Raw genomic sequence first — 22,757 nt, 5'->3', positions numbered from 1 at the left:
AGATGAAATAAAACTTCTAATTTGTAAATACTTAAAAAAGTGTTTTTGGGGGATTTGAAATTTTGAGACTAAATCCTCAAATGAGACCATTACTCCATCACAAAACAGATCACCCACTTTCTTAACACCTTTTACTGCCCAATCCTGAAACCCTGCATCCAACTTTCCTGGTACAAATAAGGCATTTCCCCAGATGGGGCTAAACTGAGAGAGATTGTTCTTAATATTCATCATTTCTTTTATTGTAAACCAGACTTCAATCATGTTTTGAACTATAGGATTATTTGTTTCTTTCTTTAACTGTTTGGATTTCGCAGAATATAAGTACAAATTTAATGGCATTTTAAGAGCATTTGCTTCCATCCCCACCCATGACGGGGTATTTTGGGATGAAAAATAAAATCTTATTGTCCTTAATTGAATAGCCAAATAGTACCAGTAAAAGTTGGGGCATTTCAACCCCCCTGTATCAAAGGGAAGGTACAACAAAGACAAACGAATACGTGGCTGCTTCTTGTTCCAGATAAACTCTCTGATTAGTGATGTTAATTTAGTAAATAATCCAGCAGGAGGAGCCAGTGGGACATTTTGAAACATATACAACAGTCTAGGTAATACATTCATTTTAATAACGCTTATCCTTCCAATAATAGATAGTGGTAGACTTATCCAACGCTCCAAATCTTTGGAAATTTTCTGTAGTATTATATTATAGTTAAGTACCACCACATCTTTTAATGAAGGAACTATTTTAATACCTAGATAGATGAATTCAGAGTTAACAGTAAAGCCAGATATATTCTGACTTACATTTTGAATGTACCCTTGATTAAGTAACATTAATGACGATTTTGTTACATTAACTTTATACCCTGAGAAAACCCCAAACTGATCTAATAAATCCTTTACAGCGGGCACAGAATTTTTTAATTGCTTTAAAAATATTATGATATCATCAGCAAATAAAGCAATTCTATGTTCCTTTCTACCAATCCTAACACCTTGTATTTGTCTGCTGTTTCTAACAGCTATTGCCAAAGGTTCAATAGCTAAAAGAAATAAGAGTGGAGATAAAGGTGAACCCTGCGGGCACCCTCTTTTAATATCAAATTGTTCAGAGATTATCTCATTTGTCTTAACCTGAGCCACAGAATGACAATGTAATAGCTTGATCCAATGCAGAAATACGTTTCCAAACCCAAATCTAACAATGACATCAAAAAGATATGACCGTTCAATTCTATCAAAAGCCTTCTCCGCGTCAAGCGAGAGAATGGCTGTATCGTCCTGCTCACTTTGATTATGAAGAATGTTTAAAACTCGTCTTACATTATGAAAACCCTGTCTATGTTTAACAAATCCATTTTGATCATCCCCTATAATAACTGGAAGAATACTTTCTAATCTTTTAGCAAAAATTTTACAAATAATTTTAGTGTCTGTATTAATTAAGCTTATAGGGCGCATATTTTCACACTTATTATTTAGTTTTCCAGGTTTAGGAAGCAGTATTATCAGAGACTTCCTTAATGAGTCAGTAAGATTGCCATTATTAAAACATTCTATATACATATCTAAGAGGGGCTGTGCTAATTTATCTTTAAAATATTTGTAAAGGTCAATTGGCAATCCATCTGGACCAGCTGTTTTGCCAGCATTTAAGGAGTTTATTGCATCTATAATTTCATGTATACTAATTTGCCTATCAACATTTACTTTGTCTTTTTCTGAAATTTTTGGTATTTCAAGTTTATCTAGAAATAAAGATTGCATTCTAGTTACATTATTGAGTTCAGAGTTATATAGCGTTTCATAAAATCTTTTAAATGCATTATTTATCTCTAATGGGTCTACTATAGTATTACCATTTGAATTTTCTAATTTTGTAATTGCCCTTTCAGATTCCATCTTTTTTATACGCCATGCCAGGAGTTTGCTGGGTTTTTCACCTTGGTCATAGAATTGTTGCTTTAATCTCAATAAATTAACAGCTGCTTTTTCACTTGTCATTTCATTATATTGCGTTCTCAACAGTAATAGTTCTTTTACAATATACTCATTGTTTTGACCTGATTGAAAGCTAATCTCTTCTAACTTTTTTATTCTTACTTCCAGATATTTTATCCTTTGATTTCTTTCTCTTGTTTTATTACTAGTATAGCTTATAATTTGCCCTCTTAAGTATGCTTTAAAGGCTTCCCATCTTACACTTGCCGATGTTTGATCTGAGTTATATTCAAAGTATTCATTAATTTGCTTACCTAAATAATCAAGAAACTGTTTATCCTGCATCCACTTCAGTTGAAACCTCCATTCAAATCGAGTCTTGATCAGTTTTGGTTCTATGAAAGTCAAAGTAACGGCTGCATGGTCCGAAATTACTATTTCCTTATACTGGCAATCTTTTATAAAATGAACCAACTCAGTTGATACCAAGAAGTAATCTATTCTAGAGTACGCTTTATGTGTACCTGACCAGCAAGAATATTGCAACTTGGTTGGATTTTGCTCTCGCCATATATCACTTAAATTTAACTCCTTCATGAATTGTTTGATCACCTTTCGTGTTCTATTGTGAGTATTATCCATGCCTGAGGATTTATCCTTCTGTGGATTCAGAGCACAATTTAAGTCCCCAGCAATTATACATTTACCTTGTAAGTCTGAGATTTTAAGAAATAAATTGCTATAAAAGTTTGGATTATCTTCATTTGGGCCATAAATATTAATTAAATTTAGTCTAGTGGAGAGTAGATTACCTTGTATTATTAGAAAACGTCCATTGCTATCCTTAATCACGTGCTCAACGTGAAAAGGTATAGATTTATGAATCATTATCATGACGCCCCTGGAATTGGAGGAGTAGGGCGCTGAAAATATTTGACCTGGCCATCTACGTTTCATTCTATTTGTCTCACTATCTAGCATATGAGTTTCTTGTAGAAACACTATTTTGGCCTTTAAATTCTTAATCCTACTAGTGACTTGTTTTATTTTTACTAACGTGCGCAAACCTCTACAATTCCAAGAAGCACAGTCAATCAAGACTTCTGTCATGTATATTTACTTATATTAACCTATACTATTAACTAAATACACACATATATATACACAGAGAAAATTTCTGAAGAGCAACCATGGTAAAGAAAATGAAGTTAGAAATTGTCATCAGCTGAAAGAACAGGGCATGAACATTCCTCACATGGGTAGTGTTATCAGCATCCAGGAGCCATTGCGCTCTGCTAGTCCTGAAGGGGTCATTGACTCAGATGAGCTGATAGAAATAAAATGTCCAGTGCCGACCCATCCTTCGCTCACTGAGCAGCTTAGCCAGAAGTGCAGCGATATCAAACTGGTAGATGGAGATCTGCAGCTGCAGAGGCTATTACATGGAAGTGCAGCGTACAGTGCTTTGTGTGCTAGTGAGCATGTTTCATTTACAGTGCAATACAATGAAGCATCTGTAAAGGAACAAGTAAAGCCCTTAAGAGGGTTTTACTTCTCATGTTTCTTATCTCAACTTGTAGAGGATTACACAGCAGGTTTCAGTTAAATGAGAGATATTTCAAAATACTAGGCAAGCTTTAATGCACATTTGCTCATGTGACAACTATAAATGGGTTAAATACTAACATGATGGCAGAGTTTGGTCTGTCTTGTGAATGAAAGGAGACATTGGAAAGAAAAGCATCTGGATACCTTTAGGTGGCTTGAAGACGTTTCACCTCATCTGAGAAGCTTCTTCGGTTCTAGGGTCAAATGGTGAAGAGCCCCAGATTACAGCCTGTGGGACTGTCCACCTGAGAGGGACAACGGACCCCCTAATGATCCTCAACCTAATCACATGAGCCAAGGTATGAAAACGAGCGTGGGTCACAATCAGCCATGGTTTCGGGTGAACCCATTGTGAAACCGAGCCCCACCCTATCATTTGACTTATCGGGTCAAATGGCCCAGGATGTGAGTGGGCGCTAAGGCATCTGGGAAGGGATCTCAAAACTGGATTCTAGATGGCAGACAACCGTTGTCGTAAACCACCGCCTCTGTTCCACTGGTCGCTCCCCGTCAGTTTTAACTGCTCTTAAATTAACATAAGAAACATTTTTCACCACCAAATTCAGTTCAGTGATTGGGTCAATGGGTCGTTCAGTAGGTCGTAAAACTGGGTCTTTCATTTTGTCATTCAGTGGCAACAACAACTACATTTTAACACATGGTGGAATATAAATACCAAACTGACAACATTTACTGTTGAAAATAGTTCTGTATTTCTGTAATTTTCCAAGACAATAACAAAATGTCAAGAATGCACAACTAATTATTGTAGCTTTGAGAAAAACATTTGTTTCCACTTGAAGAGCACATTGTGGTTGAATAAAAAAAAAGCACTAATTGTTCAGTTGATTGCACTATATGTGCACTTTTTAAACACGTAACCTTTCTTCTACAAAAATATTTACATCGTGTAGAACAGAAGATAAAAACAGACCTGGAATCATTTACTCCCTCCAAATATGTACATCAAATTTCTACCTTAAAATAAAATTACATTGGGTAACGATCTTGATATCCCTGAGTTTACGCTCGTTTACAACATGCACAGTTATTCTGTATCACGGATGATATCCTCTCGTAAGTTGACTAGAGCAGCACATATCCTCAGAATCTTTCCTATTTTAGGAGCCATGCTTATGGGAACGATTTGTGAGAGTATTTTGTAGACTTTCAAACGTCTGATTGCTCGTTCAACGTGGATTCTTACATTTGCAATCCGACGCGTGTCTGTTACCTGTTCCTTAGTTAGTTGTCCACGTTTTTTTGTGAAAGAGGGTATTACTAATCCAACTTCTCTCTCAAAGAGCAAGTCTTTTAATGTTAAATCTCCACCTGTCATGACTTCATCACCAGGTTTAAGGTATGTTAACATTCCAGAGTCCATTGTGATAAATTTCTCACTACATTGACTGCCATATGCTGCAGACACAAACATGATTAGACCAGATGGTGCAACAGCAACCAAATATTTGACCGTGTTGCTTGAGTAGTAATGGCTGTACGATCGCCTTCTTGAGTCCAGATTTCTGGGTTTCTGCAAAAGGGTCTCACTGCAGTCTACAATGCACGTAGTATTTGGAAAGGTCTTCTTGAAGGCTGCAGGCATAGTTGCTTTAATAGTTTCTTTTGGCAGCCATGGAATTAATGGCCGGAAAACCTCCTCCAGTTTGTCCAACCAGTGTAAGATGATCTTGCTGGCCATGCTCTGTGATATACGAAACTGGCGGCTTAGGTCACCTATTACACGGTTACTCTTTAATTTCATCAGAGTCATGAGGACTTGATCTCGCACAGGCATTGTAAATTCATTGTCGTCACATCCTTCCAGTGTCGACACAAGAATGTTAAATGTTTCCAAGGCTATCCCAGTGTACAGCAAAGCGTCTGCATCATTTTGAAGAATGAAATATGCAACTTCATCACACTGAGTCATCTTATCCTGCACTTCTTTTCTGGGAGACCTGTTGCAGTATTGGTGATCTTGTTGTGAAGGATCCTCCCACTGTGTGTGGACTGAGTGCACATGTAGCTCAGGGGGTTGTTTGGAGATGCTGGCCTGGTCTAAGATGACTGAAGGTGCCACTGCGCAGTCTGAATAACACAAAAATACAATCAGATGTGCACTCAAAAAAAAAACCTGTAAGCAATAAGAGAAACTGTCGAGTCGCACGTATTATATTTTTGAGGGGAATTTCTCATTCTATAATCTCTCACACACGGAAAATCAGAAACATTTTGTTTACATTTATAAGTCCCTGAAAATGTGTCAGAATTTTAGTTTTCATTTTTAAATGAAAATAAAAAAATCACAAACTTTGGTTTGCAAAGGTTGCATTTAAATTATTTTACTTGGTTTTCATACAGTTGCTTTAAATACATGATAAAATAACTGCCTCTAATAACTCATTAGCATGTTCTTTATAAACCCAAACCTGAGACTTTCACAGCCATTGGGGCTAATCTCTATGGGACAAATAAATGAAGACATAGTTCTGTCAGCATGCGGCTGGTCTTAATTACTAACCATGGGCCTAAACTTTCTTTAAAATTAAGAATTAGCTGCTAATAACCTGCTAACATCCAGCCTAACACACTTGTTACTATAACCAGCTAGTGCCGACTAACGCCATTCACCATAGCCTACTATTTAGGAGAATTAGAATTGCATGATTAAAATGTGAAACGTGGACACACCACATTTACACTCACCAGGTAAAGATTCTGTGTCTTTGTTTGTGTTGCTGGAAGCTGTCTGACTCACAGTGGTCTGAGTGAGCTTTCTTCTTTTCTTAGGTGGGGGCCGATCATAGCCCAGACAATGCTGAGTTGCTGCTACTACCTCTGCCTCCACTTGTCCAACACAACTCTTGCCCACAGCCTCCATCACGTGGTGATTATGGTGTTGGTCTTCTATCGTGTCCATCTCTGGCAGCTCTTGTGCGCAGGCCTTACCCTCAGACTCTGCTGCTTCATTACCAAAGCCTGTGAGACACAATGAGTGCAAACATATGAGGTAAATGTTCACCAGAAGTCCAATGAAAAGTGCATGAATCGTCAAAAAGCTATATGCTGATTACCGGACAGTGAGAGAATTTTCTCTATCTTTGAAGTGGGGGGTTTGTATTTTCCTCCGACTGCTGCTCTTTGTTGTTTTCGTTGCATTCGCCGACGGTGCCGGTCCAAGCTTGAAGCAGGGATTTCAGAGTGCCCCATGCGTAGCGTTGGAACCCAGTCAGGATTAGTTTCATCCATTTCATAGGCTGGTTTGCCTGCAATAATGCCAAATAATTAGCAACTCTATAAATAGAACGTCGTTCTGCGAAAATAGTCATTCGTTGTTCTAATTTGCTATGACCTCGGAGCGCATCGAAAATAAAACCATTAGGCTATAAAGAGTACTTATTTAGAACTTACCCGAATGAAAATGTCTGGAACACACCAGCAGATATCTGGGGATGGCAGAGAATTGGATATCCGCTCGTCCCACAGCTGCTATCCATGCTAGACGCCTTCTTTTGGTAACATCCGATACATGAGCTCCCTCATTTTGCTTCCAGGCGGGGAAAGAATGAAAAGAAAGCCCATTTTCAAGCTTATTTCCTTGTCGGTCATGCGATCGAACATTACAGAAGACCACACAGCAAGTACGAACCATGGCTGATGTTATTCGTGTGCTTTAGCTTCTCTCAATTGTTAGCACTTTGTTTGGCCTACACAAATGGCGCCTCAACCAAAACTCCTATCCACGCCCCCTCCCGCGACGTCACGCTCAAAGCCCTATAAAATGAAGGGAGCAAACATAGGGGCTGTCTCGTACGTACTTGGCGTACTTGCGTTCACGTGTACTCGTGATACGTCATCAGTCGGAGACCAAGTACTGTTCCAAGAACGCGAAAAATTCCCGGATGTGTTCTCGATTCTCTTCGGAGGGTGTTTGAGTCTAAGGCTTCCAGCCACGCTAGTTTCCGATCCTCCTTCCGAGGCATAGCGTGCAGTGGGTATGGCGCTGGGCACGGACAGGCCTTTCGAAGTTGTTGATGCTCTAAGCAAAATATTTCTAACGCGTTTTTCAGTTTTCTTGAATTACTAGGGCAGCCGATAACAGCACACCTTGAACACGATATCATCCTCGAATAGGTAAAGCCGCTAATTACAGCACAAAATAACCGAATGTGTTGTTAGCAACAAGTGAATGCTAGCTCTCGCTTTGAGTAACCGGAAGTATTAAAGTGAACGGCGGAAGTACTGAAATCTGTGGATTTAAGAAAGCCATTGCCAAAGTGAATAATGCGGAGGCCAATTAAAAATCTGACGGAGCCCACCAAAACTAAAGCTTTATTTATTCAAAACAAATGTAAATGTTCCCAAAGATACTTATTTCAAGCCACAGATTTGACTCACATGTCCTGAATGTGCAGAAAGTTTTGAACATAAGCAGAGACATCCCAGACATAACCCCAACTAGAAGTATCTCGCCTCCCTTACAGCTGGAAATGGAAAGGATGTCATAAAAAGCTCCTGGAGGTGTAACGTGTTGGTGGTCTAATACTTCTGTTTCAAATTGTGCACGTGTACGTATATCTAACATCTTCAGAGTTCATCTTACGCCATAATGTACCAGAAATGGAAGTCAGGTTACTACAAATGACTTTTCTGCTGCTTTCACAAACCTACTGTATACCCAGACCCAGCCCCTTGGGAGGCACTGCAGTTCATTACTAATTAATTAAACGTGAATTGTAATTGGTTGTTTAAATTCAAGATACGGTCAAATAGTCAGTTTTCCAAGTGCTGCAACCAGCTGCTCTCTTACTGCATCACGTATTTGGAGTCAGTGCTTTAAATTTGCATGTAAATATGTGTCAGATATGTGCAACTGACAAAACACCATGTTATCACACAGAGCAAATCTGCATTGTGTTTTATTTCTTGTTAAGAAATGCTGATTGTATTTTTTTAAATAAAAGAATCTGTAAATGAAGTAATAACCGCATCGGTTCTGTTTATTCTGCTGTTTAGTTTAAGTACCCTTTTCAGTGTTCATTCATTATGGGTAAAGTGCGCCATCTTGTGTACAGTCATGTGCAGTTCTATTTGAAAATGAACATTAGAAGGGATCGTTTATGCTCATTGGATCGGGGTTGGGCTTTTTTAGTGATCGGTTAAACAAAACTGAAGTGTCTGTGTGGACCAAAATTTTTAGGTAGATCATTGACTGATGTGTACAGTTGCGAGGTACCAAATTATGTTTATTGGAAAGGGGAACTTTCAACCATTTGCATTTGTGCTCAGGGGAAGGGGGGGGGGGGGACTGTCTTTGGTGCTGTTTGTGTGTTTACATTTTTGGCACTGTACAATAGAACCTCCAAGAAAAAGGACATTTTCATCAATCTGTAAACATTTTGATCTCATAATGCCAAATTAGGTCAGTGTTTTCCCTTTCCTGTTTCCATTTTTGCTCACTTGTCTTTGGAGTGAATTATGTTCCAATTCCTCCCTGAAGGAATCTTCAGGAAGGAATATTGTTATTTAGTTTATTATTAATTGATTATTCATTTTACTATATCACACAAATAAACTTAATTTTAACTCATTCAAACCGCTCATCCTTAATATACATAAACCCTGCTCTCACATACATGTACACAAGCACTCCCACTGTCACGAGAACTTATATTTCACGTTTTTCACTTTAACTTCCTTGCAAAGATGGGGTTTTTTTTTGTAAATTGCTATGTTAGTCAATTATATATTTTTTGTTAAGATCAAATTCACTGGAATATAGACACAATATAGCACTTCATCACAACCTGGTAATGTGAAGCATTCATCACTCATTTGGTGTCCAGACATCAGAATGAATGAACTTACCGGTAGTTCAGTCTCTCCCCATGCTCTTTATCCAGGTTGCCTGCAGTGGTTTTTGAAATCCTGCAGATGTCGCTCTTGAGCGGCACACCAACACAGTGTCGACACAGCGTGGGGAATGTGCCACAAACTCCACGAGGCGTAGTCTACCCATCACTAGCTGTTACTGTCATGTGGGGAACAACACAGAGATGAACAGAGTGCATTGACTCATTGTCACCGATACCCAATTTACATTCTGGACCAGTGTGTCCCAATCTTGTACAATAAGGCTAATTTGAGTTTTTGAACACAAAACAGGCTCTTGACCTGCAACTCAGAGGAACACATTCAAAGCACATGAGTTCATGTATGTGCTTGATGGATTTCTATACTCTTTCCACCACTGAAAGCCAGAAATGAACAGCAGAATTATGCACATTCGGTCAGATTTTCTGTACATTTATGATTTATTTTCAGGTGGTTTTCTACATGCATGTGCCTATAGAGACACTGTGGATGTGTACGAGGATGAGTAATAAGCACTTAACTGCAGTTAATAAAAGTATAAGGAGTTTATAACAAAAACAAAATGCCTGAAAAACTAAATCAAAAACTGATTAAACAGGTTGTGTTTGATAGTAGTAAAGAAAATTGGCTCCATCTGGATGAAATGACCTGGAGGAGGGTGACGGACCTAATGGTACAGTGGGATGTTGCGGAGCACCCTGGAGTCATGCACTGACCCAGGAGGCAAAACCAGGCCAGCCCACATATGTATCCACGAAGCAGCCCTGATGGTCACAAACTGCCCGCAGGATTATGGAGGGGAACAATTTCCTGTTCCTGTAGCACTGACCATCAGGGCCACTGGGAGGCTTGATGCAGACATGGCAGCCGTCAATTGCACCAGCAGCTTTCAAAAAGACTCTGTGTCTTGCCAGCCCTGCTAACCCATGAGACACGACATCTAGTTCTTCAGGTTTCCGAGGGAGGCGGATGACCCGATGACGAACAGCATACCACCCCCGTCTATGACCCTGTGGATGATGCAGTGAACTGTGTAATGAGCTATTGCTGGAGCTATGGAGCTATGGAAACAACTCTGTAGGACGCTCCACGTGTCAGTCAGAAAAGAAAAACAAGACCTCAATTGTGGCACCCCAACCATGTGTCCCGTCCTGGTTAATCAGATTCAGCAACACTTTTAGAGACTCCCTGCTCAGGCGAAAATCAGGTCTAGTGTCCTCATTATTAAAAAATCTGTCCAGGACTGGGACACTCAGTTTAATCCTGCAGTACAGTGGTCCGGCCTGTTGAAGGAAAAAGTGGAAAATAACAGAAATTGTTTTATTCTTGTCATCATTATGAATGTTGCTGTTCTGGTTCTTTAAAAAAAGATTTTATGTGTAAATCATTATTTTGATTATTACAGTTGGGAACAGCAGGTGATGCAAATCTGAAGGCTAGACCGTCTCATGTACCTCTCACTTTTGGCATTCGTGTTATTGGCAGTCTTAGAAGGCCTATGAATTGGGACTCAGCTAATGTATGTCTGCAAATACTAACTAATCCTTCCTATCTGTTTCAATATGTACGCAATTATAAATGGTAAATGGCCTGTATTTGTATAGCGCTTTTCTAGTCCCTAAGGACCCCAAAGCGCTTTACACAACCTGTCATCCACCCATTCACACACACATTCACACACTGGTGATGGCAAGCTACATTGTAGCCACAGCCACCCTGGGGCGCACTGACAGAGGCGAGGCTGCCGGACACTGGCGCCACCGGGCCCTCTGACCACCACCGGTAGGCAACGGGTGAAGTGTCTTGCCCAAGGACACAACGACCGAGACTGTCCAAGCCGGGGCTCGAACCGGCAACCTTCCGATTACAAGGCGAACTCCCAACTCTTGAGCCACGATCGCCCCAAATGTGCTTTACTTTTCCAACTGTTTTCAGAGGCTAACGTTAGCGTTTGTACTCAACAGTAAAAATAAGTCTACAACTTGGGCTCTTCCTCCACTGAAATCTAAAGGTGGAAGTAAAACATAAATTAAGAGATCGGGACTTTTATTAGAGTCTTAAACTATTCCTTTCTACCTGTACAGTTGTTGAAAGATTCTGTCAGTTTATGTAACAGCCTTCAGCTGTTTTAGCTAACTGGCACTCACAGCTAACTTCAAAAAATAAATCATGTTGAACCTAAAATTACCATCATAAAAATAAGTCATCAGAATATTCCACATTTATCTAGTAACCACAGGAGTTAGAAAAAGATAGCAACTTTTTCTACATGCATACATTTATTGGTGGAGTGTGTGTAAATGTTAATTAAAAGTGCTCTGGTATAGGTAGTTGATGGAGACTTATTATAGTAAGTGATAGTAAGTGTATGACTGATAATTGAACAGAAATAAGTATGTTTAAATAAAAATAAAAATAAAAAGTAGTCACTTAGTAGTCACTCTCCAAAAAAATAAAACACACACACACAGTGTACTGAGCATTTTGCTTTATTGCAATCCTTTTTGGGTTGGAACACACTTCTGACTTTAGCTTTCTTCCGGCGTTCTGAAGGAAAAACCTCCCATCCTCTCCACTCCAGCTTCACTAAAAGCAGTAGAGAGCTTCTCAGTGCCATCACCACCACCTGTTCTCTCACCTGCCTGGCACCGCCTCTTAAACTCACGGACACCCCTCCTCTGCAGCTGAGCCAGGGGCCACACATCTGTCACATTTTGTGAAATGAAATTTATTTATTTTTTACCTCAAACATGCATTGTGAACATTTTTTTAACCTTTTTGTATTGTTTTTGTGACCCATCTTTTTTTTATTTGCAGCCAACAACACATTTAAACAGCATAAGTTGACCCAAAGTGCTTCAGCGACAGGCACATTTACATTTCAGGTTTTACAACAAACAAAAAAAACAACAACAAACCCAGTTTCAAAATACACGAAAAGCTGAAAGGTGCGTTTTGTTGTGTTAACTAATAATTGTGGGGGAAAATAAACTAGTGATTTTGTGGTCACTAAGTGTGTTTAAAGCTTGCAAACTGATGATGATTCATCTCATAAATCATGACACATCAGTAGTTATTGGTATCGGCATTTTAAAAAATGTGCAATCAGGCACGGCATCACTTAAGGCGGCAACGAACGCGGAAGTGTCGGTGAGTGAGTGCTCTCGCTCCAGCTCGACTCTCTGTCGGGGACACTACAGGGCGTATCCGCTCTCTGAGAATCAGGAAACACGTTGATATTCGCTGCAACTCTCCGCTTTATTTTGATCAGTGTAATCGCTCCGTAGTGCTGACCGTCAGCGGCTGCCTAGAACATCGACACCGACACCAGCCTGCTGGATATCAGCCCAGCGATGAGCAACACGACCGCTTCTGACGGTTGGTTTCTGAGCTTTCTATAACTTGTGTGGGGATGAAACCGTGTTTCACCGCTGCAGTTCATGGTATATGGTACATATATTGCGAAAAGACCTCTGTAGTTTTCCATGTCGTGACATTGATGTCAGCCTTCCTGGAAAACGAACTTGTTAAGCCCGCGTGTAAAGTTTCAGGAGGATATTGCGCACCTACATCAGATGCGCTGCAGGGCAGAGGAAAAGGAAAAGTTAGTAGAGTCTCGTTAGAGGCTTTGGGAAAACTATTGCTTTTGAATAATCAGACACACCTTATTAAGCTTTATTTAGTTATAATGACTTACATGCTGTCCCATTGTCACAGAAAGACTGTTAAACTTTGGGTTTGAGCGATTGAAATATGTTTTTGCAGGTTTGTGGTATTTCGGCATCATTACGGCGCTTGCAAAGTTAACGTGTTATGTTAAGTTAACTCTTTGTATTACTTGACCTATTCTGCTTTTTAATATAATAGCTCTTTCAAGATGTAAGGGGGCGATCGTGGCTCAAGAGTTCGTCTTGTAATTGGAAGGTTGCCGGTTCGAGCCCCGGCTCCGACAGTCTCGGTCCTTGGGCAAGACACTTCACCCGCTGCCTACTGGTGGTGGTCAGAGGGCCCGGTGGCGCCAGTATCCGGCAGCCTCTGTCAGTGCGCCCCAGGGCGGCTGTGGCTACAATGTAGCTTGCCATCACCAGTGTGTGAATGGGTGGATGACTGTGTATAGTGTAAAGCTTTGGGGTCCTTAGGACCAAGTAAAGCGCTATACATTTACCATTTAAATGTACTCACTGTTTGTCCTGCTGCAGATTTTCCATCACAAAACTCAAAGCCGACTGAATAACCTGTAAGATTAAACTGAGTACTGATAAACTGAGTGTGCAGTTGAATATTTGCTCATCAGATAAGGACTCTTCGAGCTATGTTAATAACGGTTTCACAATGTCAGATCACGCTTTACTGCTTCCCGTGAGAAAATGTTTATTTATTTCTTCTTCTGGTATAAAACAGAAAAGCATGAGTTTTGTGGTTTACTGTAATAATCAGCAGATTAAGAAATATTAACCATAAATGTCAGCTGCTTCTCCAAAAGTGCATCAAGTTTAATTTTATGTCAGAATGTCTGTGCCTAAATGTGTGAAGGTTGCTTTAAAAGCTCAAAAGCAGAGCCAGGCTCACCCTGGATGTTTGAGGGCTGAGATCAACACTGAACTGCCATCAGTGCGACGCCGTCACATCTAAATAAACCGAAGCAATTATTGTTGGATTATTTTCTGTAAAAACAAAAGAGTATTCGGGGCAAATATAAATCATTGCTGCAAAAGGGATGGGTGCTTTCAGAGTTTCTAAGCAGCATATAAAGACATTACATTCGCTTAAATAATTTGCACGTAGTAAAATGTTTGTGCATGTTGGCAATATTTCCCCTCTGTGTTGTGATCAGTGTTGGAGTCATTACTACACAAAATGCTTTTTCTTTTTAAAAAAAATAGCGCAGTACCTTACTTAATTTCTCCCAGGACAAAGTCTATAAATGTATTACTCCTTAGATTACTTTCATGTTTCGCCATAAAATAACCTGAAAAGCATTATGCACAATTACCACTAACATAAATCCCTATGCTAACGAGGACACACTCTTTCTCTTAGTACTTAGGTATGAGCACAAAGCCGACAACAAAAAGGAAAAATGAAAACGAGCACAGAGACTTCAAAGTGATCTCCATGGTGATTCTACCTTAGAAACATAGACGGGTAGAAATAGATGCCTGACTGCTCATCAGTTTGTTACCTGTTGAAGTTCATGGTCTGGCTGCTGGGCAGCGGTCGGCTTTTACTCGACTTTTGCTCTGGGTTTTTGGCTAGCTTAGCATTAGCATGCTATCTGTGCAAGGTGCTTGCAAAGAGCTGATTTTGTATTAACAGCATAATGCAGCTGTTTCTGTCTTGGATGTTTGCACTATAAAATTACTCTGTCCTCCTTTTATGCAACAAAATATAAATGTCCATATGCACGCTGCAGACTGTGCCCCGATTTTCCTCGAATCAATAGGCAGGCAAACTTACAATTCCAAGGAACTGAGCTACTGGAATCAGAATCAGAAAGGGTTTTATTGCCAAATGTTGAGCAGGTTTACAACATTAGGAAATTGCTGTGGTGCTTAGTGTAAACATACTGTCATAAACGCTTAAATAGATATAAAAATAAGAATAAGAATTAAAAGTGCTAAGTAGATAGAAATTGGCTCTCTGTAAGAACTGGTTCTCAGTTCCCATCTCTACCCGTAATATTGGGCAACATAGGAAGACATCTCATTTGGTTAACCAAAGCTGTTTAGAAAAATTGGTAATAGTTCATTAAACAAAAAAAAAAAAAAAATAGATTGATAAATACCTTTCTACCTGTGGGAAATTTCAGTGAATATCAGTGCTTGGGTTTGTGCCCATGACTGAGATGGTTACCACGCCTTCCAGAAAGACCAGAAAGTCCAGGTGGGAGCTTTGCAGCAAGCAGGAGTGCTTAGTTAGTAGGTTGTCCCTAGATCAATGTGCAGCTACTTCTCTGAACTTTATCCGAATTTGTTAGCATATACCAATAATCTGTGCTTTTAAAATGGATCTCTGTTGTTATATGCTTGCTGACTTCACCCCTCTGAAGTTGCCTTACATAAGTGTGGCGCTGACCGCCTGATTGAAGCTTTGTTCGGGCTTGCAGTCACAGCCACAAGGAGGGTTCAGTTACAGTAGACAGTTTTTATTCTTTTTGTTCCACATCATTTATAGTTTTTGACGTTAGATGAAAACACACAAAACGGCACAAAACCCTGATACAAATCAGATGTGCAGTTCACTATCCTCCAACACTGTGTACAACCATGAAGCTCCTTATTTACAGTGTCAGAGACTAGATGTGAGTAGGAAGAAAACAGCTGATCTGTCTTACATAAACCTTTATGTATAATCTTTAAAATATTGACTGTTTGACTGCAACAGCTTCTGAGGCATTTCCTTAGACAGATAATGAGCTTGGGTTTTTGTTTTTGTCACTTTATGTCTTCACAATCTGATCTGTGCATTTCATTATGCTAACTCTGATAGTATTCTGTTTTTATATGAGGATCGATGGAGATGAATAACTTATAAGCAGTGATTATTGCGATGCCTGTTGAACGACAGAGTACTGTAGTGTCAGTCTCGCTCATTTAGTTCCAGCCGATGTCTTCATAACCTTTAAAAAGTGGGGACTATTTCCATCTTTCCATGAGAGGTCTGTGGCTTGAAGAAGGCCAAAGCTCATTCAATTAGACCCACTCATCCAGTCCCTTAATTTGGAGACAGGAAAACACTCGTATCACATGTGTTTGTTTATGTGTGAGTGTGCAGTAATCCTTTCCTAATTACCAGGCAGAATGTAAACTCACTCCAGTTTCAGCTGGACACTCAGGCAGTCACTGGTGTGTGAGTCTGAGAGTGGTTCCCAGTTTAGTCGAGCAAACTCCCCCAAAGCGATTCAAAGAAAAGAAAAGTTTGTCTCAAAAGCTAGAAGGAAAAAACGAAACTGGACTTTTTTTTTTAGGTTTTTGAAGATGTTTCACCTCTCACCCAAGAGGTTTCTTTATTTCTTTTTTTTTTTCTTCTTTAACTGAACTTGATTTAATTAATCATTTGTGTCCTCACATGAGCCAGGGTGTGCAAACAAAAGCGTGGGTAATCACCACCAGAGGTTTGGAGTGAAACCATTGTGACACCTTGCTCCACATAGATTGCCTTCTTTACTCCTCTTTCACACCGTTGGTCTTCTCGGGCTAAAATGTGAACACTGGCAAACTCAAACGTGTGACCTTTACCCTTTAGGTGCAGGTGTACAGTGTTGAGTACACCTGAGAGTTGAGTGTTGTCCTGTCGAGGTGGCTCTTCTCGCTGTCAGCCACAGAGTTTAAACGACCTCTTAGTGATCTTTCAAATTAAAAGTGACTTATAAGTTGTACTACATAGCTGGTCTCTAGCCACGTACATCAGTGAAGATTACCCCCCCCCACACACACACACACACACAAATGTCACCACCTGGATTTAACTAAGCAAATACTTAAACCCTTCCACTGGTTTGGAGGTCTAAGTTTGGGTAATGTTATGTTGTTGTGTGCTTGAAAAATGTGGTCAGCTGACTGCCTGAATATACTGAATGACCAAGTTTTTCCGTCAGCCATATTATTGTGGTGTAATAGCCGGGATTCATCGGGCTTAAATTGTGAAAGAGTGGCTCAGGGACAATGAGGCAACCCTCCAGTGTATTTATCGTCTCTTCACATGTCAACGAAGAGCATCCTTCAATCCAGCTGGGTAAGCTTGAGCCAAGATGTTGGAAAGAGTGACTTTTGGTCAGCTAGAAGCTTCTTTTTTTTTTTTTAAACACTTTGGTGTCAAGGAGTTAGGTGAGGAACAACAAATGCATTTTTTGTGTGTTAAACATTGGGAACTGGTTAAACTTTTTAAAAGTTCAGACTAAGCGGCTCAAATTGTTAACCGCGTCAGCAGCTCACCTTAAAGCTTGACTCTACCTGGCTGCTTTACATTGTTGAAGTTCATCAATACAAGTTGCTAAATTTCATTATCATCTGTCGCTGTCTGGTTGCCACATCGCAGCTCGTCACTTCCTGTGTGGACAGTCATGCATTTTCCTGAGTATGTGGAAATGAGAAGCCACAGTGAACAGAACTGCATCGCATTCAGTTGAAAACCTATTTCCCGTAACTTATCCGAGGGATACATAAAGTTCTGTCTCTTTAATTTCCTGAACAGTAGCAGTACTGTGCTCTTTCTTTATTTTGCTGGGAAAATGGGAAATAGTTTCCACATTTGTTAAAACTTGTACAAACATACATGGTAGGGCTGTGCGATATGACCAAAATCTCATATCCACATAAGACATTTATCGTCCTGACAACGATATAAATCACAAAAATGTAATATTTTTCTGTAAATTCTGTGAATCTCGGGCAAAACAATATATATCAGATGACGATATAAAAACGTCTATCATTTCATTTTACGCTATCGTTTGTTTCGTGGTGTCGTAAAATACACCGTTTACAGCAATATTTTTTTTCATCGTTTTGATGGTCACTGCAGTGGCTATATTAATTTCTTAAAGTTCTCTCTTTCTCTTATATTTAATATAACCACACTATGGACGAACAAGAGCCTGTTTTCACGTGTTGTCGTTAGCCACAACGACGGTAACACCATCGCATGGCTCCGCTGTCCACTTGTTTGTGACAGTCCCAAAACGTCGGCTGCATCCTCCGGAGGCCGCATTTGAAGGCCGATTACGTCACAGCCAGGCGACGAAGGCTGTCGATAAATGATAAATGTCTTATACCGGGATATGAGATTTTGGTGAAATTGTGTGTGTGTGTGTGTGTGCTAAGTTGTCTCTTATGTGTAGACACAACACTGAGTCATCTGTTGAGTTAAGGTGACCTTTTAATACTTGAATGATTTACAGGTCAGTGTTAAGCGGTTTAATAAACAAGCGTTCCTCTTAAAATGATGGATGATGGACTGAAAATGCAGCCAATGTCCAAAGAAAAAGAGTAAGTAACCATGTTTATGGTCTCAGGCGATTATGTCCATGCATGTCAGTAACTCAGGACCGAAACCTAGTGAGGAATCATTACATATGGTGCATTTTTATTTACTCCAATAAACGTATGAGACTATTTAGGAAAACCAAATGAATCAATTTGAGTGCAATCTGTGGAATTTCCCCCATTGAAAGAGAGGATATTTAAAAGTTAATGTACAACGTTGTGCTCCTTACTCATTGTGTTTTCACGAAATCCTGTGGACTTCTGAATACAATGAATCATCAAACATAGACAAAGTGCAAAGAGGAAGCGATGTGGAGTAAACGTCATTAGACTGAAAGGGCACCGAATCCACAGGAATAAATAGCAACAGAAGGCTGATTATTGCATGTGGTCGCCTGCCGTAAATATTTCCCTGTAGCTGGCATCCAATAGTGTGAATATCCATAAATGGCATGAAAAGTGCTTTAATAATGTGCTTTTTCGCAATCTGATATTTATTGAGGTGTTTGAATTCTTGGTTGAGTCAATATATAAAGTAAATACTTGTTAAAAACCCAATCATGACATCAGAAATGGGAGATTTGGATAGAGTTTGATTGGTGCATGCTGATTGCATTGTGTTTGCAATCAGGACAGGAGAGTGAACAGGTGGAAGGAGCAGGGAAAATTAAGAGTGCAGCACACTGATGAGACACGAAAACAGCTGGAAAATTGAGGAAGAGGTGAGCATCAATAAAAGGCAAGACAAAAGTGACTCGGCAGGAGCTGCGATAGCAGGGTTGGTAAAGTTTAAAAATTAAACTAACACGTCAGCATAAAGTCTGGGATACTCTGAGTGCTTCATAGACACGGTTTTAATGTTTTTCTCAAGGTTTAGTCCCTGCTGCTTAACAACAAAGCTGAAGAACTCAAAAAGACATCATTAAATGTCTCTTTAGACTCTTTCTCTCCTAGGGAGCTTTCTTAACTAACTTCAATCATTTCTTCCTGTAATGATCCACGTGTCTCTTAGGCTGTTCAACAAAGTCTTGCTATTAATTAATGCTACAATATTACATACAATAGAGTTATCTCTATCAGCAGAGTGTGCTCCATAGACTTCCAAGGTGGCTGCAATTACAGCACTACTTTAAAGTCTGTCATGGATCCACCTGTTTTAGTGGATGTTCACAAGCCGAACAAGGGTCAGCGATCAGATGACATGCACGTTTCCACCCGTGTGATGGTGTTGCACACAAAGGGTCAGATTACTAACTGAATGTAGCCGAGTGCTTTAAATCTTGCAGCCGTCTCCGATTCCCTAGCTTACACTTTTTAATGCCCAGTTGCCAAGAAGTGACTCACAGAGTTTGACGTTAAAACGAAAAACTAAAATGAAACTAAAAATCAGCCCATGTGATTAGCAGGGCTCAAAGAATGCAGCGACAGCCAGCGTGCTGCTCTTTTGTACAAATGACCCCAATTTAATGGCCTGTTCTTGGTCTCTCGTTGCCCTCCACATCTGCACCATTAATCATGAAAATTGAATATGTTTTGGTCTGCACAGTGGTTGGATAAAAGGAGAAACTTTTAGATATCAGCTTGGGTTCTTGGAAATGGTTATCACTGCTGATATTTTATCAGTAATTTAAAAAAAAAAAAAAAAAAAAAAGCTCACAAAACTGCAACTTTAGTCAAGAACGAAAAGAAAACAACCTCTTCGTTCAACAGAAAATCCAAAAAGTCCAAATGTTTCTTAGAAGTTGTAGCTGGAAACTAATGTAACCGCCGCCCCGCTGTTGTTGCCGTTTAAATTCATTTTGTTAATCCCCTTCTGTGAAGTGCTCATGTCTCTAGCTTTAGTTTGTAGTTCTCTCTCTTTTATAGGAGCTCCACCACAGCACCAGCTGTGGTTACAGAAAAGATGTCTGGCTCCAATTCAGAAACTCCTCAGTGACCCCGTTCAAGCCATTTGCTAGTCTCCAGTCTTATTTTATTTTAAAACAGTCATCTAATTGGCCCGTGATTACTTCTGAGTCATTTTAGAGGCGCACAGGACCGTGCTGTTCCAACAGTGTGGTTGTCACTGTTATTGCAAGCTCATAGACATGCAACTTTTGGTAACAGGCTGGTCAGTCAGCAGACAATGATCAGTGTGTTCAGGTTTGGGCACCAGGGAACTGGGACAATGGAGGAGCACTAATGTGTTTATGCATCGGGTGCACATAAGCTAGTATTTAGATACATGTCTCCGCGCGTGGTGCTGTTCTATAGTTCGTGCAGATTAGCTGTCGTGCTGCCCTCTCTGTCTGCGTCTCTCTATCAGACCCACCCCGAGTCTCTTTGTGCTGTGCACACACAGACCTGAGCAGACAAAAGCTCTCTTGTTTGTAGAGCTGGAATGCGTCATGTGGTACCTCACCTTTGAACTTTGACCTGATCGAGATGTTTGGTTCAAAATGTAATATTTCATAGTATCATCTGATTTATTCACACTTACGCTTTTTTTTGTTTGTTTTTACATTCAAACATTTACAGTTTTAGTCATTTTACAGTTTTACAAAAGTTGTGTTCTGAAAATATTGGCATCAGTAGCATTATTGACACTTCATATTTCCTCCATGGCTTAAAATGGGGAGTGGAGTAGTTAAGGTGGTGATATTACTTTACTGTAATAGGCCTAGGTTGCTGGGGTTGCCCCATGATGCAGTGAGCATTTCTTTTTCACTCTCTGTTGTATTATACACCAGTATTGCAGTTATTCATTACTCAACTGTGGCTCTGTCACGCATAGTGTGTCTTTTGTCCTGTTCTTCTCTGTGCTCGCTTCCCCCTCCCATCAACCCCAACCGGTTGTGGCAGATGGCTGTCCCTTCCTGAGCCTAGTTTTGCCGGAGGTTTCTTACTGCTTGCTCATAGGGGGTGATGTGACCGCCGGTGTTTCTATCTATTATTGTAGCGTCTTTACCTTTACGATATAATAAAAACCTTGAAGTGACTGCTGTTGTAAACTGGTGCTATATAAGCTGAGTTGAGTTGAATTGAAGGGACTTGTTTTGTACTTGCAACAGCAAATCTAATGGAAGTCAGGTTAAAAGTTATTTTGCTCATGGTGTGTTTTATTTATCATAATTAGCGGTGACACCATGGGTGCAGTGGGTGGCTGGTTTGATGAGCATCCCTGCTGTCACAGATTAGTGCAAGCAGTCCTCTGTTGACCGTGCAGCGTAAATACAATGAATTATGATTTTTAAGCAATTTTTTTCCCCATGAGCTTTCCCATATGGAAAAGATATATATAAATCTTATAAAGTTTGTATCTGTCTTGTGTGAAACTTGTATGAAAAGCATATAAGAGTGAAAACAGATATAAGATCCCTTGAAAAATTATATAATGAAACTCATTAAAACTCATGAAAGTGGCCACTTTCATGAGTAAATCATATAAGTTTTTACTATTTCTTTTCCATATGGGTTGGGTGAGCTTATAAGTTCATTCGGTGGAAGAGTCATCACTTGCTATCATGTGAATACTACAGTAAAAACTTACTTAGATCAGGTAAACATTAACACTGTTTACCTGCTTTAAGTACAGGCCTACCACCACTAAGGTAAATGTTACTGTTTGAGGAAATGTGGTATCTTTGTGTCTTTTAACAAAGTAATTAAGTAATGGATACACAACTAAATGAGAGATAGGTGCCTGTTTTTCACAATCTACTTTAGAAATGTTTGTTTTTTACAATAAGTCCACAGTTTTGGGAAAAAGGACTTTTTTTTTTTTTGTGAAGAACAAAAACTTTCTGTTTTATAATTACTTGAAAATCTGGGCATCGAGCTGCCAGCGCATCTTCTTAAATTTTGCACATTTATTTCTTACAATTTAAATGTAAGAAATACATGTGCAAGGCCTGCTGACAGGTTTCCTTGATTTACTGCAGCAATATTTCTTTGTCATGTAGAAAAACGGAGACATTCTGTTGAAAGTGCACTTCTTTTTTTCTGATATGGAGACGTCTCAGGGTTTGAATGTGTAGTAAACTGGTTTGGCCCAGTTGAGATCAAAGTAGGCTGTGTGTTGCCCATGATGTAAAGTGAGTTTGACATCCCTGGATGACAGTGGCAAGACCTCCTGAATTTTTTTTTTTTATCTTCAAAATATATTTTTGTTGTTTTAATTGAAAGTACAGGATTTGGAGCCCAGGAGATGTTTATTGTACCCAATCCAATAATCTGGACTTTAGACCCCCGGGTAGGCAGGTAGGAGTGGGAGCAGAGGCAGATTGAGCTAAAATGGTGAGATGTTTGTGGTCCTTGCGTCTGCTTTCTGCTGTCGTCTGTCTGATGATGTAACCGCCCGCT

General features: G+C 39.7%; 2 protein-coding genes and 1 pseudogene across 2 annotated transcripts in view; 1 reads left to right on the top strand and 2 right to left on the bottom strand.

Annotated features, from left to right (window-relative positions):
- Positions 1-5,585: 5,585 nt before the first annotated feature.
- LOC146636524 (uncharacterized) lies at positions 5,586-7,210 on the bottom strand. The gene is made up of 5 exons (XM_085350345.1): positions 6,970-7,210; positions 6,633-6,824; positions 6,265-6,537; positions 5,988-6,018; positions 5,586-5,646 (listed from the first exon to the last, which is right to left on the bottom strand). The coding sequence occupies exons 1-5, from the start codon at positions 7,208-7,210 to the stop codon at positions 5,586-5,588; spliced, it is 798 nt and encodes a 265-aa protein (XP_085206471.1).
- Positions 7,211-10,006: 2,796 nt separating this feature from the next.
- LOC146636523 (uncharacterized) lies at positions 10,007-10,902 on the bottom strand (annotated as a pseudogene).
- Positions 10,903-12,681: 1,779 nt separating this feature from the next.
- rell1 (RELT like 1) overlaps positions 12,682-22,757 on the top strand; it is a 37,851-nt gene continuing 27,775 nt past the window's right edge. The window contains exon 1 of the mRNA XM_085349555.1: positions 12,682-12,810. Within this exon, the coding sequence (XP_085205681.1) occupies positions 12,786-12,810 (25 nt within the window). The 5' untranslated portion in view covers positions 12,682-12,785. The remainder of the gene's footprint in view (positions 12,811-22,757) is intronic.

Source organism: Diplotaxodon limnothrissa, linkage group LG3 (genome assembly GCF_057381915.1).
Source record: "Diplotaxodon limnothrissa isolate DT_005_m linkage group LG3, D_limnothrissa_male_GT1.1, whole genome shotgun sequence".
In the NCBI taxonomy this organism is placed as follows: Eukaryota; Metazoa; Chordata; class Actinopteri; order Cichliformes; family Cichlidae; genus Diplotaxodon; species Diplotaxodon limnothrissa.
This window is presented reverse-complemented; position numbering and strand designations above follow the sequence as displayed.

Bases quoted from the DNA above. Each gene is read 5' to 3' on its own strand.
- LOC146636524 (XM_085350345.1), bottom strand. From the start codon at position 7,210: ATGGTTCGTACTTGCTGTGTGGTCTTCTGTAATGTTCGATCGCATGAC. The intron at 6,019-6,264 runs GTGAGTGTAAAT...TTTGTCCCATAG, and splicing joins AGACACAGAATCTTTACCTG to AGATTAGCCCCAATGGCTGT. The intron at 5,647-5,987 runs GTTTGGGTTTAT...TGTGTTATTCAG, and splicing joins AATGGCTGTGAAAGTCTCAG to ACTGCGCAGTGGCACCTTCA.